Here is a 15449-nt window from a genome sequence, read left to right as displayed (position 1 = left end):
GTAGAAACAGGAGCTAACCAAACACTTACCATGCTGATCAAGACTCAGGGATTTTTACTGGACAGCAACTATATGTTTTGTACTTCCTTATAATTGATAATTGTCTATATATCAGTGAAACGGAATCCACCACTTTCTAAGCATTGAATCAATACAGTTTTTTCTTGTCATACAATACAGCTGTTTGCATGTGTGTATTTGGTGTGAGTGAGTCGAGAGACACTACCTGTTGGCCACTGGCCTCTCTCTTATCTGTATGGTGCTGAGTTCCTGGTTGTTTGTGCTGGGCAGACTGAAGCTGCTCTTCTTACGGTGGCGTCGAGAGCAGCACGAGCTGAGGCCGTGTGGAGACGAGGACAGCGAGGACCCACAGGACCCCGACTTGTTCATCACAGAGATCTCCATGCAGTTGGCCTGAAACGTCTGCTCGTCCACAAACTCGTGATTCTGCAGAGGAAAATGGGGGGAAATTTGGATTCAGTGTTGCTCGTGAATCACTCTATTACATCGATGATTAGCTCTGCAAAATAATGAGTGAAGATGTTTCACAGTAAAGACTAAACAGACTGAACAGGATCCACAGCAAAATTGTTTAATAATTGGAAAATGAATCATTAAGGGAACAGAAATACATTGGCCCAGATGTCCATATTAAGCGCCATCTGCGAAAACATTCACAACTGTTATCCCTGTGACAAATGAGCATGACTTGAAGGTCAGACTCCACGAGGGTTTCAGGCTCAGCCAGCAGGTGGCAGAATGACACCGCACAGGATCTGATGCCATGCCTTGGTGCCTCCTGTTTTATACCTTCCCTCTGTCACTCACGCATCCTGTCATCTATAATGCACACTGTGAGAGGCCTGATGTAAATATGTGCCATCTGAATGGCATGAAGCCTTTATGGAGCTTTTCCCAGACAATCAGCAAGCCTTTCACATGGGGGGAGGATCATCTTTGTGGAGGGACACTGATTTACTGCCTGTCCATGTCTCTGTACAGGATTTAGAGCTGCATGTGTAAAACTCGTACAGCTCTAAATTATAGAGAGCGTAAAATTAAGTATGTTGATTTGTTTGGAGAGAATAATGTTACTGGCTGCTTGAGTCATGTTATCTTTAGCATGTTGCTGGCGAGGGGATGCAACGTTTCCCAGTCCAATTTACAGATATTTTTAACTTGTGCTGCATTTAAAAAAAGAATGTACATGTGCATGGATGACAAAACTCACTTTGTTTCTATTTACAAGACACTGCAAAATCCTGGTACTACTGATAATACAACACAGACAGAAGTGATGTAATTTTTCATACAAGAGCTGTTTTTACAGTGAGCTATCTATACCCTGTGACCAAGACAGTAAGAATGAAAGATGCCAAAGTGATTGTGGGTTTTTTCCCCAGTGGACTTAGCTTTGAAGTTTTAGGAAGAAAAGGCATCTTACCGTGGTCTTCTCCAGGCAGTGCAGCAGGTGATTATGTTGGCTCTCAAAAGGAGGGCTGGGGGCCTTCGCCACCAGGGCTTGTCCTGCCTCCTTGCAGGCCTTCGAAGACACAGTAAAAAACAAAACAACAGTGTAGATGAGCAGGTTAAGATTCTGCATGGACACAGAGTCTCAGGCAACAGCTAGTTCGGTGATGTAGTGGAGAGTACACAAAGCATTGAGGGTTGAAATGCTGATCTGTAGCACGGCAGCCAATCTACTGAGATCCTAGTGAGGTGTGAATGTTTTAGAGATGCGTAGACACAGCGGCTGACCACAACATGTTTCACTGATAAAATTGTATTTTTGCCATTCTTTAGCTGATTTGGTGACAAGGACCAGAAACGTCAAATTAGAGGTAATTTCAGTGCAACAGCAGTGGCACACCTAGACACAGATCGAACAGATTGCACCAAACACATCACAGATTTCAGACCACGACAACACTGTACACTTTGATGGAGCTCTGCACGGCTCTGGGGTGGAAGGTATGTTGTGTTAGTTAGCACTACAACCTGGATGCTCTAGAAATAACACACGGAACACACAGCAGATTAAAAAACAGAGTTTAGAGGAGATGCAGGCCGAGCAGACAGCCTCCATAGCAGTAAGCCTTTGGTTTCCTCCTTCCCCTCCAAACCCTGTTGGACAGACATGCAGAGCTTGGTCATGAGTCAGTGTGACGGTAATGGCTGTGCTCCACCAGAAGGCAAGTGTGCCTGCCTGGCCCTCCTGCTGTATGGATAGAGAGAGAGAGAGAGAGAGAGAGAGAGAGAGAGAGAGAGAGAGTGTTGAGGAAGCATGTCAATGCTGCAGCTGAGAAGTGTGATGTAAGAGAGAGGACGATCACACTGAAGCACTGGAATGACAGCAGCCCCTGTGTTACAGCATGAGAAACCCCGCTCCCCCTCCCGTGTGTGGTTGCATGGCCCCGAGCAGAGCGGCATGCAAGCATCAGCGAGGCCCCAGTCAGTCAGCCCCCAAGCCGCTGCTTGGTCTCGTTACCTCCTCCAGTGGGTCGATCAGGAGCCCATTTTGTTTGTAGCGCATATAGACATTAGTGCCTCGAATCTTCGCAGCACGGATTCTAGCAAGCCGAGATTTCTGTTTGAACAAACAGACCTCTGTTTTAGCCTCTGACGGTTTGTCTGTCACACTAATTGACTCTGTCTCCTTCTGGCAGCCACAGTATCTAGTAGGGAGAGGCCATGCTTAACCCTACCATTAGGAAATTCTGCCTTAGCAAACAGTTTTAAGGAAGAAATGCACATATTGCTATTGAAAAGCTGCTGACACAATACTCTGAAGATCATTTGTTTAGTCATTGTCATTCCCTTGCTTATTTCTTTCTCCCACTGAAATATACTCAAGGAAGTTGAGCCCATCCAATACACACACACACACACACACGCAGAAACACAATAAAAGATTAATATTCTGGAAGATAGTGTTTGCCCTGTCATTCTGTTACGTGCGGATAAGACAGGGACAGAGGAAAGAGGCAGATAGAAGCAAAATAAAGAGAGATAGAGAGGGAAAAGGAAGAGGGAGGGGGAGAGTCTGTACCCTCTGGGCTCGGCGTTTCTCTGCCCGCTGGCTTTGGTGGTAGATACGGCTGAAGTTTGACACTATGACAGGAACAGGCAAGGCGATGACCAGCACCCCACTCAGAGAGCATATGGACCCAAACACCTTCCCTACGATTGTTTTTGGCACCATGTCACCATACCTGAAACACAGAAAACAGACAAACAGTGAGCACTGGGGTAGAAAAACAAGAAGAAGAAAAGCATTCCTTTGAAAGAATCTGCCCTGGAGGCTCGTTTCATCATGTTAAATTGTTGTGTGTCTAATGTTATTTTTAATAGTCCTGAAATAGTCAGAGTGACCTTGGATTATTTCACAACTTCAAAAACGAAGTCACACATTTGAAGTGGGTGAGGAATAAATAGGAATTTTGTGAAGCCTGTTCTTCTTGGCCTACTTTCTACATGCCATCGTGATGTTCCTCTTTTAAAACCCTGTTTCATATATAATTACACACCTGCTGGCACCAGCTAATGCTTTCACATCATGGCCAAATGTGCTACATATCCCCTGTGACTTATGCTCGCCGCAAACAGCTTGTGAAAGATACAGGGAGTAGTATCACATCAAGTAAAAGCAAAAGGCGAAGGGAACAGCGTGATGCCGAACCCTGGAGAAACGGCTTAAGTGTGTGGGCCTCGACAGCCACATGTGTGTTTTGTCCTTCTTCCCACATCAATTACGTTAAATAATGAATGCAGATACACACTAAAACCACATTAAAACTATTTGTGTTCGAGATAAAGTGAAAAGCAGCTCTTTGGAAATCGTGCACGACACTGATCTAAGCACAAGCATGCAATTTTACAACATTATACAAATGTTGAGCAGGCTGGATTCAGCACGAACAGAGTAACGGTCGTACATACGTCAGATGGGACTGAATCATCCCCATTAAAGAGATGAATGTGCCTGTCTTCTATCAGGCAGTCAGACCTGTTTGGGCTCAAGGTAAAGCTAAAATCAAACCGTCTTCATGATCTTACTTTCTTTACATTTGCCGACACGTCCGTTGCCCCTTACTTATCACTCCGCTGTTTTCAATTGTTTCGTTTGATTTATTTCAACACATTTTTTCTTTACATTTTCATATAGTTCGCTCACTTTTTATCTAAAATAAGCATTTGCATTGCCGTTAAATGCATTTCAGTGGCTACAACAGTAGGTGAACGAATCGCCATTCATACCAACGTTCAGCACTGATTCTGTTCAGTAGTATAGCCTCATATTCAGAGTGCTCCTGGTTCAAAATTCAGTTCAGTACAGAAATAGACTACAGACACTGTTTGGGTAAGGTTAATGGCACAGCAGCCAACTGTGTGTTACAAAGTTATCGTATCATGATTGTTTCTGTGGCATTGTGGTCTTTGAATAATATTTTGACTAGGAACCAACATACATTCACTCAGCAACCATTGAGGGGAGCTCCACTGCTAAAAGCTACTGATTTGTTCGTGACAATAGTGAAAAGTTGGTCCAGTTTCGATGTACTAAACACCTAAATCACTTGCTTGACTAACTAAGCCACATTTTGACATCCTGTTGCCACATAAAGAGGTAATTATCATTCAACATTGTGAAATAATAAGGAAACAAACCCTGATTTCTCCAAGGCACAAACCTGCAAATTACACCCACAAATCATTTGAACATCACCTGCATGTTCATGAATAGCCCTCTGCAGACACTTTAGGCAGCACTGGGACTTTAGTAAAAGAGAGCAAATGAATGATTCTGAGCATGTATGTTCTCCTTGTCTTCTAAACATCCCTCTATGTGCTGCGGAGGACCAGCAATCCAGAGGATTGCCGGTGGGTGAGATGAATGATTGAGACCCTAATGCGCAAATGACTTGAGAAGACCATTACCTCCTGAGAGGAAGATGAATGCAGGTAGGAAAGGACATCAGCATTGCTCAGTGGCTGTGACAGCCGCGCGTCTCTCAAGTGAGGCAGGGTAATGTGAATGTATCGCTACACGGGAGGTTGACTATTTCATAAATGAACTTGTCTAATGCCCACGGCCGTCTGCTTGAGTCATTAGCCTCAGGTTTCCATCACGTTGGGCCCAACAGCCTGGGCTTTTACAGAGCTTGGACGGAAAGATGTAAAAGTGGACATTTTAATATCACGCTTGATGGGACTTCATGTACAACAGTTTGCTTTCAAGTTGAGTAATCTCACACAGATGTCATTAGTTTTACAGTTCATTACAGGTCAAGTAATTTTCCTATGTAATCACTGATGAAGCCTGAAAGCAGGTGTCAATTATAGATTCCGGATGTACTGTTAAAAGCCTATTAAGAGATCCACATAAAAAATGCAGGAAAGCTTTTTCTCACGTAAACGTGATTGCTCAAGTGTGTTTTATTTTAGTGGGAGGAGCCGCAACATGCTGCTGGATGTGAAAATAATTCCAATCTGTAAGATACAATATATTGTGCTCCTTTCTCTTGAAAGCAAAGCATAGTAGTGGGGCAGGTGAAAAAAACAAGGAGCAAGCACACTCTGGAGAGAAACACTAACAGTGATGGATTGTTCATATGGGGGAAGCTGAGATACACACAGCTCTGCCTCCTGGATGACGGCAGAGGCAGGAATTAGCAGCAACGAGAGATTAAAGTAATGTTCCTGCTTTGTTCTTGTTGTCTCCGACTACCAGGTACCCACGTTTGCTACCCCAAGCAGACATGGGTGAGACACGAAGATGGATGGCCAGATCCTTATCCACCCTGCAGAGGAGGAAGAGGAGTGTCGGAATGACTGAGTATCAATTCCCCAGTTTCATCCACCTGAAACCATACTGCGCTCGCACCAGCACCGGTTTTAAAAACAGCGCATTGTGTAGAATTGTCCTACAGTGAGATAACAGCATTGCAGATGAAGCCCAGCGAGCTGAGAGAGAGGGAAACTGAGGGCTCACATCAGACGGTGTGGGAGAAATGTCAGACTAAAAGGACTATTTGAATTCCAGTAAACGGGGGATGAATGTCCCCGCCCGGCTCGGATAATAGACCAATCAAACATTCACGAGTCCCTGTATCAACCTGCGTGGCAGAGTTTGTGCGGTTGACCTTAAGAGTGGTGTGGTATTCCATCAGGGGGTGCTCTGAGACAGATTTCTGTACACGATCTCACCGCCGCACAGCAAGCGTCGACACCCAAAAAACATGGACACGCCTGGATACAGAAACACACCCAGCCACGAGATTATGCACTTGTTTGTTTCTCTTTCTGTGTGTGTATGTGTGTGTGAAAAGGTCTTTAATTTGACATCTAGTTAAACCAATCCCCCTTCCTAAAAAAGCAATCTTGTTCCTTGATTGTCTTCCAGAACCCTGTGTTTGAAATCTGACTGCCATCTGGTTCGTGGGAAGCGAGAGAGAAGAAAAAACAAAACAACGCAAGATATCTGGATGACTTTACAGACACGTCATTTGTTTATTTCTCTTCTCAGAGACGGGGCAGGTCTTTTTTTCTAAAATCAAACAAAATGAAATGAAATCTTTTTCAGGTAAAATGAGTCTAAATTCTAAAACTCCGACCCGTTCTGATCGCTTGCAGCACCGCATCTGCTGCACAGAAATAAACTGACCTATCAAAGAGTTTGGTGTTGGCAGGAGAAAGGCAACACTTGCATGAAAACCCCTCTTGTTTGAGCACAGGCTTAAGTTTCTGATGTAATCATAGAGGTCCCACCAACTCAGACACCAGCTGAGTTCACAGCCAACAGCTTAGCAGTGCTGACAATTAGGATCCAAGAAGGATTGTGGCAGATCTTTCGGCTGAGAGGGCTTTGTCACCAGCGTTAAAATCCAATCATCCACCGGCACCTTTGTCATGGTACTTCTAGCTTCCACTTCCTGGGTTTTACGATGAAACTAACTTGCCTCCTGCGGATGTGACTGTAGTAAAAGGCAATAATAAAATCAAAGGGAATGAATGGCCTCACAGCACCAGATTCCACTGATGTGAGCAATGAAGGTCAAAGTGTTCAAATGAAGAAACCCTGTGATAGAGAAACTGGAGCTGCTGAACTGTGTGGCGCCGTTCTATTATATCTGTCATGGTAAAGACATTGAATCTCATCAAACCGCACTTTGATCTACTCCACTTTGATATTTCAATGAGAAGCAAAGGAATTAAACTAATTTGATTAATACATTAAGCATTTTGATTTGTCCGCTGATAAGAATCAAGCTGAATTAAGCACACTGTCCTATCTCATGCATGATCTATATCCGTTGTTTCATGCCAATAATTGCTGAGGGGCCTGCAATCTGATAATCTGAATCTCAAATAGATTTAAATCTCACCTTCTTCCATGAGATTGGTTTTAAATTCACATCTCACTCTGCGTTTGCCCCTTATTGTCCGCAAGCAACCGCCCCGAGGCATCTGTTGTGGGTGTTGAGTGACGGTAAACTTACTATGAAATGCTCTTTGAGATGCTCAAACAACACAGTCATTTGAAAACGCACTTTACTGTGAAACAAATGTCACGGTTAACCGCTTTTAGTCCAACACGGGATTAGCATTTTTGTTGATGAGATTGGTAAATTCCAAATATGCTCTCTTCTTCGAGTGTCATCAGAATGTCTTCGATAATTCGGTGAATGCACGATTTTCTATTTGACCTTCACCGACCATCCCATCCCTCCCTATCGGTGCTTCCTGAGGTAATTCACTCGCTCAGTTTCACAGTTCAATGATTTCTACAGTACAGACAAGCCCTCCAAACCTGTGAGACCAAAACCTGTCAATTATCCTGAAACTCCGATACTGTCACTGACTGTACCAATCAAAAGTTGATAATGACAGAGAGAGGCATTAAAAAGGCGAGGGGACACCGGGAGAGTGGCAAGGTCGGGAAGTATCGGATATCCTTAAAGTGGTAAAATGTCCTGCGGCCGTGATGTGAAATGTAAAGCTACAGCAGAAGGCCAAAGACTGTCAGAGTGGGCACAACATTAAATGTTATCCGAGGACCTGACACTGAAGTGATGAAGTCGTACACTGACCAACTGACCAGTCGTACACTATGCTCCATTTTTTTTTACAAGTTGTGACAAGGAGCAAATGGAGCAATGCTCCATGACAATACGGTTCTCTGTTCCTTCTCCACAAGGCTGAAAGAGCACAATATTCATCCTTGCTGACAGTTAAATAATAGATGTACCAAAAAAAAAGTAATTTTCCCCCCAAACTCCATCATGCTCACACTACTACGAATCCAGAATCTAAAGAAATGGATTACGCTGCCTGCATGTCACACAGGCATACTAACTTGAGGGACAGGGGGATATATATCTTCTGGGGTGTATTTGTGAAGACCGCAAGATTTATGGAGTACTGCAGGAGAGGTCTTGAGGGTGGTTATGTCATATTAAGAGCTCTCATAAAAAATTGAGTGTGCAAAAACAAGACAGGAAAGGCTATATGATTGTTCTTTTCTGTGCCGATAGGCATCGTGAATCTGACCGCAGAGCAAGAAAAGAGAAATGCAGCAAACAGAATGCTGCATTTACAGGTAAACAAGGGTAAGTGAAGCTAGTTGAAAAAAGGAAAACTCTCTCTCGTGTCACATAAATCTATGTTATTGATGAAGCAAATGTAAATCCGTTTTGTAGTTTGGTCAGCATGTTAATATATTAAGCACATTCTGTATTTATCCATCTCCACAATAAACAGACTAAAATTCTTTGTAATGCCAGAGAGACTGGAAGCATCACTGGTGGCTTTCACCCTGCAGGAATTTTCCAATGCAGTGGCATGGTAGCTACACTGCAATGCAATCCTTGGGGGAGATACACCAGGTTTCAAGAATCAGAAGCACAATAAATGAACATGATCTCCAACATGATCCCTAAACACCACGTATCATTCCTGATGTTCAGCACTGCATCTCTGGCTGCAGCCCGGGAGCACAACATCCAAAACGCTGCCTCTCTTGGGTTTGGACACCAAAGACTGATGGGATTAAGAATGTGTGGGCCGATAGGACTCTGCTCTGATGCTATCCCTCAGATATACATCATTATAAAAGGGGGGAATCCCAAAGGCGCTGGGATTAGCCTGCTGGATTTTCACTGCAGGTGATAAGGGAAAGAAGGAGAGGCTGGCAGAACTACACAACATAACAGCGAGATGGGAAAGCAGAGATAGGAGGGAGCCAGAAGACCGCACTGCCTGGTGTAATACGTGAGGAAAAACAGAGCACTGGAGTATGAGTAACTGTGAACAATAGCTACAGGGAAGGACAACTTTAAGATAGGTGAACATCGTCAACTCTGTGGGCAAAAATGCACACACTACATTGCTCTGACTGGATGTTGAAATGCAGCATAATCGAAGTGCGGAGCAGATGTGAGAGATTGTTTTTCATGCTTTCCACAATCCAGCTGAGATCCAGTCTCTGCAGATTTATGAAAGGCGATGGGTAGAGCTGAAGGTTAGCACGTGAAGTTCAAGGAAACAGCCATAGCACGCATGGCTGCGTGCCAGTGGGTGCTAATGCATTGTAAATGAAGACTTTGTGATGCAGCAGTGTCAATGTGGCTTTGATTTGCCATTTGAAGGTTCAGCGTGAAAACTCAGGAACTACACAGAACCAATAAAAGCTGGTGAAATTCCTCTTTTTTTCCTAACCGCGCAGACACAGATAAACCATATAGAATAATCCCCCACGTATAGCTCTGGCAAAGGCACCTCATCTCTCTCCTGCTCACATATCAAACATGTATTCCCTCAGCCCTGCAAATCCCAGCTTAACCCTCACCCCACGAAACCAGGCGGCTAGTTATCATCGCGGCTTTGACATTAGCATGCACGCCCTCTCTCATTTGGGAGATCTTCTTAAGAGTCAGGGATGATAAAAAGCTTTCCTCTCTACCGCTCTTCCATTACTGACTTTGACTCACCCTTCCTCTGCCTGGACCTGCCTGCCTCTAACTATGAGATGGAGATGAAACGCTTCATTCTCTTTCTTTTTCTCCTCCGTTTCTATTATCGTGCAGTGCTATAGCACAGTCCTGCTTGACATTTACTTTTCTTATGCTCTTCTCCAGTCTACACCTGCTAACACTTGAGAAACAGCTGCTGTCCGCCGCAAAAAAGCAACCCTATTCCAATGCTATTATGTGCCAAGTCACCTCTAATTCAGCTCCTCGTGGTCATGATTACAACCAATTCCTTACGGAGATTTCTTTTAATTACAAGATGAATGGCTGTTCTGTATTAATAGAAGTTTTACGAGGGTTAAGTGTCCACATGGACCCATAAAAATAGCTTGCTATCCTGCAAACAGCAAATGTGAAAGTAATAATATAAATCAGGGGAGGTCTGCATGAAGCAAGTCTTCCATCAGTCAGGACATGATGAAACTCGGTAAACTGACACAAACATTGCTCAAAGTCCAATTTGTCGTTCCATGTTTAGATTTCTGACCATCTTCCTCACAATATGTTAGAAAGCCAGGGGCTAAAATTATATTCCCACAACGTCAGTACAATACTTTGATAATGCAATTACACTGCTTCGTGGCTGAACGGGGAGGGCAAAGGAACATGAAAGAGGGGTTGGAAGCACGATGGGGCCCCAGTGCTATGGATTATGAGAGAACGTGATAATGAAATGAAATCATCAGACACTCAAGTGATTATGCTAATGAACTCATTCAGTATTCATCATAGGTTAATCTGCATGCAGGCGAGAGTGGTGGCATTTTCTTGAACACAGAAAGCTTTGATCAAGCAGGTGGTAAGATACCCCACTTCTGGTGAAGGCCTAAGGTGGGGTTAAAGGTGAAAACGCAAAAATAATATATATAGATAGGTATATGTTTTATTATGTTCTGCAATGGCAAATTCCTCCTCACAAAGACACAATGGGCCAAACTGGCGTCTTACTGGTGCGTACTTAAGGATGTGTGCATATGGTCATCTAGTATTGACCAGATGAGATTTAAAATTGACCCCTGTGACCTTTGTTGTGTGTTAACGTGACGGAGAAGAGGAAAAAATGCGAAAGGTCTTGCGGCTTAGCTCCTCTGTGTTGGAAAGGAGAACCGGTCCAGGAGCCTCATTACACTGACAGCAGATTAGTGCTCCGCGGCACCAGAGCAGACGGTGCAAGATTAACTTTGATGTGCGATTCCACACAGAGCAGCCGCTGGATATCAGCTCCCTCCACCAAATGGCCCCTTAACTCTGAGTTTGCAGCGTGTGCATTCATGAGTTACAGTATCTAAAAATCTGCACTTTAAACGGCAGAACAGTCACCAGATTTTGGGCTCAGTGAAATTGTGCTACTGGTAATATCACACCTACCGTTAAGAAACAGGTGTGAGCTGTATTTCCTGATTATGTTTGGTATAAATGTATCTATTGGGCTCTGCACCAATTTTATATATAAAGATTAGTTTCCTCATAGTGACGAGTGTTCAGCTGTATAATGTGTTCTGGTGAAGCTTTGTCAAGTCTAAGAAAACAACCCATGACGCTATCATAGTGGTGTCAGAGTCATCTCTGCTCGGAGTCTTCAAATTCAAAGCATAAGGCCTCAGCTACGAACTAAAAGTTTGCAAGAAGGCATTTAACGGTCAGGGAGGGTTTAGTGAAAGACGCTTTTGAGTTGAAATTTTGGAATTCATCACACTATGGAAAAAAAGTAAGGACATCTCAGCCTGTTTCTTTTTGACAACTCCATTTTTAAATTGTCTCCCACATGCCTGGACGTTATGGAAATGCAATAATAAATTGCTAAAGCACCCATCTAATCTGTTAACTGTCTACACTTTTACATGTAAATGTAGAAAAAAAATAATTGAAAATGCCCATCAGACCTGAAGTCTGATGTCTTGACCAACAGTTAAAAACAGAAAGGTTATTTAATTGCCAATTATAGAAGACAAAGAAAGGCAGCACTTACTCTCATTTTAGAAGACAGAACCTGTGAATACTTTGAGATCAAAACTGAGCTCACTGGTCAACAGATCCATGTCTCAGACAGATGAGCAAACACCACCCACTGATGAAGAAAAACGAGCTAGTCAGTTGAAATTATATTGGGATTGCCAGTCAAACCACTCTTCTATCTAAGTCAAGAATGAATTAATTGATTGACTATCATTCTGCAGTCTCTGGGCAGATCAATATTACTATAAAAGATTAAAAAAGTAATGCTCAGCAGACCAAATATAGTTCTAGAATTTGGAGGAAAGGAGAAAGTTTAAGGATAATACATGTCGGCGGTAAATGATCGATTTTCTTTATGCTCAACAACAGAAAACTTTTTAGATTCTGTTTGAGTTGCAACTTTAAATTGTCTATATCAGCTTTTTACATCAAACAGCTGCAGCCTCTTATCTTCACGCTTGCTTCCTATACATGCAAAACGACACACTAGTGCTGGATAGTTATGCCTCATATGGGATACTGCAAGTAGATACGAGCTCAATGCATAAATGGCCTCAGATTTCTTGTCATACCAGTGAATAAAAGCAGTTAAAATTCCAGTGTCTTTGAAACAAACATCAAGGTACAAATTCCAGCCGTTTAAAAAAAAAAAAAACACCTGCAAGTTCACAGGAATATTTCAAACTCTCACAGTAAAGCTGAGGGGAATAGTGGAGGTTGGGATGAGACAGAAAGACTGGTGAAGCGTAAAAATTTACTGAGCGGTCTCTCAGAGAGTGTGGACAGCAGCCAGACTGGCGACAGCAGCGAGCCCAGATAACAGCAAGTACCAGGAACCAGCGAGAACCTGTGGGGAAGTATTGGGAAGAGCTACATCTCTTCTAACAGCTGCTGACCGGCCCCTGGGGCACAGCGGAGCTGCTAGCTGCAGCCATATCCACCATCTCCCCAACTGCACCACGCTTCTTTGTGCACATGGGGGACATCATTACTTTTTCCATTTCACTCCACGAGACTTCTCCTGTCAAATTAAAAAATGGCATGAAAAATAATAACTCGGGGCCATGGGTGGAACAACAACGACGCAACCGAAAGGTCATTTTACCGCTGAAAATTGGTCTTGCAGCCACACAATCTATCAGTCATCAAGGAGTTTATAGCTGTGTCTGCTTTCACAGCAGGGGGTGGCTGAAGCCTGAACTAAACTGACCCTGGGCCAGCGGGAGAAAGCATGTGTACTTAATGACGCAACTCCCCATTATTTTTAACTTCAGCGTCTTCGTCAGTGCAGAGGACAGGCCTCCTGATGAATAATGATGTTAACACTCTGAAGACAGGCGGTCTAACGCCACAGCTTTGGCTCCAACCGCAGCACATGCGACAGCACATTTGAATGTACCGTTAGCAAATCGTGACTGAATTAAGGTTACTCATTTTAATCACACTACAGCACGCCCTCCCTCCCACTCTCCCATGGGGTTGCTATATTTAAGCACTTTTTCATTTCTTCTCCTTTTTTTGGTCTTGGCTGATGGCAAGGCAATTGCTTTGTGGGATGTCTGCCCTTGAAGAATCAGACAACAGAAGGAGATATTTTTACATACTGTAGATGTGGAGTGAGAGCAAGCTGTATCAAATTGACTGTGTAGTGTTGAGAAATCAAATCACAGGCGCTTTTTTGCCTGCCTGCTTCAGCTTTTATTTCTCTTTTATTTCTATTTTTTTTAAATATTTCCCCTCCAAAACAGAAGCGATGTTGGTTTTGTACCTGCACTCTAAGATTAGCAGCCTGTCCTGGGGGAGAGGGAAAGAGTTGGAACGTTTGTCTCCCACCTCTCCCATTCATTTGCCCGCTTTCTAATTGGACTACTCCATCTGTTGAGGTCTACAAATTGTCTTCTGGGGATGCTACAGCTAAAACATCCTATCAAACACAAATACTTCAGGGACAGTCTACTTGGAGCGCTGCCAAGAAAGAGTAGTTTGTGTATGTGTGCGTGTTCCTGTGTGTCGTGATGTATCTTATAATCAGATGTCCAGCAGTATATAATGTACATGGTGGAGATAAGTAGAACCCTGCTGAACCCTGATTTGAAGCTGGCAAGATTGACTGCTTGGAAAATAAATCTACCACACAGCAGATCTGTCGGTAGTGAGTGACACAGTTCAATAAGAATTATTTCACAAGATGACAATGTTGATAAGTTCCCGAAATATAGTGTCAGTAGTATCGACTGGATGTCACACACACATCTGATAAATGTTTCTTCTCTGCAGTCCCCAAAGACAAGATTTTTAGATCCTGAAATATGGCAACGTTTTTTGATTCTCTTCCAATTCCTACTTGGAGTCGTTAATGATATGGCAAAATGTATTCCATGCGCTTGCCACTCTTTACATCCCATTGACTGGGAGTTGAACACTCAGGAGCGAGCAGTGGGATGTGTGACAGTGTATTTGTGGTGGTGATTACAGCCCATTAACTTTGATGGATGCCATCTCATAGAGAAGACAGTAGGAGCTGGAACGGCAGAGACACAGCTTGTTTTTCTGTCACCAACATGTGGACACAAAAGTGTGGAGAAGAGTCCCGAGGTGTACACCGTATAGCAAAGTCCATGCAAGATTGATTTTAGGATCCGAATGAGACCACTTCACCTTTGGAGGTAATTGAATGTCACATTAGAGAGGCTGATGCTGGATCTGTCTCCCGGGATCATCAGGCATGATTCCCCTGTGACTTCCAGAGGACAGTAAGGACCCGAGGATCAAACATCACCACATATGCTAACAGTATTTCCACTGGGAATGCACATAGTGTCCGTTTCACTGCACATGAAAGCATGTCTGCATGTGCAGGTAAATGAGACTAAGCTGGACCGGAAAATGATTTCAAGATCCGGCTTTATTAATGCTAACTGTCTGAGCTACTTTCTTCTCTGTCAACTCACTCGCTTGTTTTTGCCTTTCGGCCCAAATGTGTGGCTTAGTCAAAATAAGACACACTCTGTTTGTCTGTGGCCGTTATGTAAAGATAAGGCCATGCATGCCAGAAATCTAACTCTAAAGCTCCTCCACAGGGATTACGGACAATTGGCTAAGGGGGAAAATAAAAAATAATAATCAACTGTTTACGGTTTTGCGCTAATACCTTGAAAAAGAAGCGAAAATCCCAGCATGGAATTGCAATCCTTAAGCATTTGAGATACTCCTGAGTAGGACGCCTGCAGAGAGACACACAGGCAGGAAATCCTTTAGGTGGGAGCAGAACCCACACTTCAATAACACCGAGGCGAACATATCAATCTACAGCAACTATTGTCCATTCCGTTCTGAATAAAGCTTCTAAATTGTTGCCATTTTTAAGTCAATAAAATTCAACCAAGGAAAATTGACAGGAAAAGATTAGGATTTGTCATTTTAATGCTTCATTATGCTTACCTGGTCTGACCTTGTTAGTCGGTT

The 15449-nt window shown here is 43.3% G+C and overlaps 1 protein-coding gene across 2 annotated transcripts in view; it reads right to left on the bottom strand.

Moving 5' to 3' along the window:
- The window catches only part of kcnd2 (potassium voltage-gated channel, Shal-related subfamily, member 2), a 32953-nt gene that overhangs the window by 2927 nt on the left and 14577 nt on the right, over window positions 1-15449 (bottom strand). Inside the window, exons 3-6 of one of the 2 annotated variants that reach the window (XM_031860789.1) lie at window positions 3050-3212; window positions 2489-2587; window positions 1445-1543; window positions 227-447 (exon numbers count right to left, since the gene is read on the bottom strand). In XM_031860789.1, coding sequence (XP_031716649.1) covers window positions 227-447; window positions 1445-1543; window positions 2489-2587; window positions 3050-3212 — 582 coding nt within the window. The remainder of the gene's footprint in view (window positions 1-226; window positions 448-1444; window positions 1544-2488; window positions 2588-3049; window positions 3213-15449) is intronic. The other variant, XM_031860799.1, reaches the window with a different exon arrangement.

The sequence above is a fragment of the Anarrhichthys ocellatus genome, unplaced genomic scaffold (genome assembly GCF_004355925.1).
Source record: "Anarrhichthys ocellatus isolate YVR2014 unplaced genomic scaffold, GSC_Weel_1.0 scaffold2, whole genome shotgun sequence".
In the NCBI taxonomy this organism is placed as follows: domain Eukaryota; kingdom Metazoa; phylum Chordata; class Actinopteri; order Perciformes; family Anarhichadidae; genus Anarrhichthys; species Anarrhichthys ocellatus.
The sequence above is the reverse complement of the archived record's forward strand: the minus strand, read 5'-3'. Positions and strand labels throughout refer to the sequence as shown.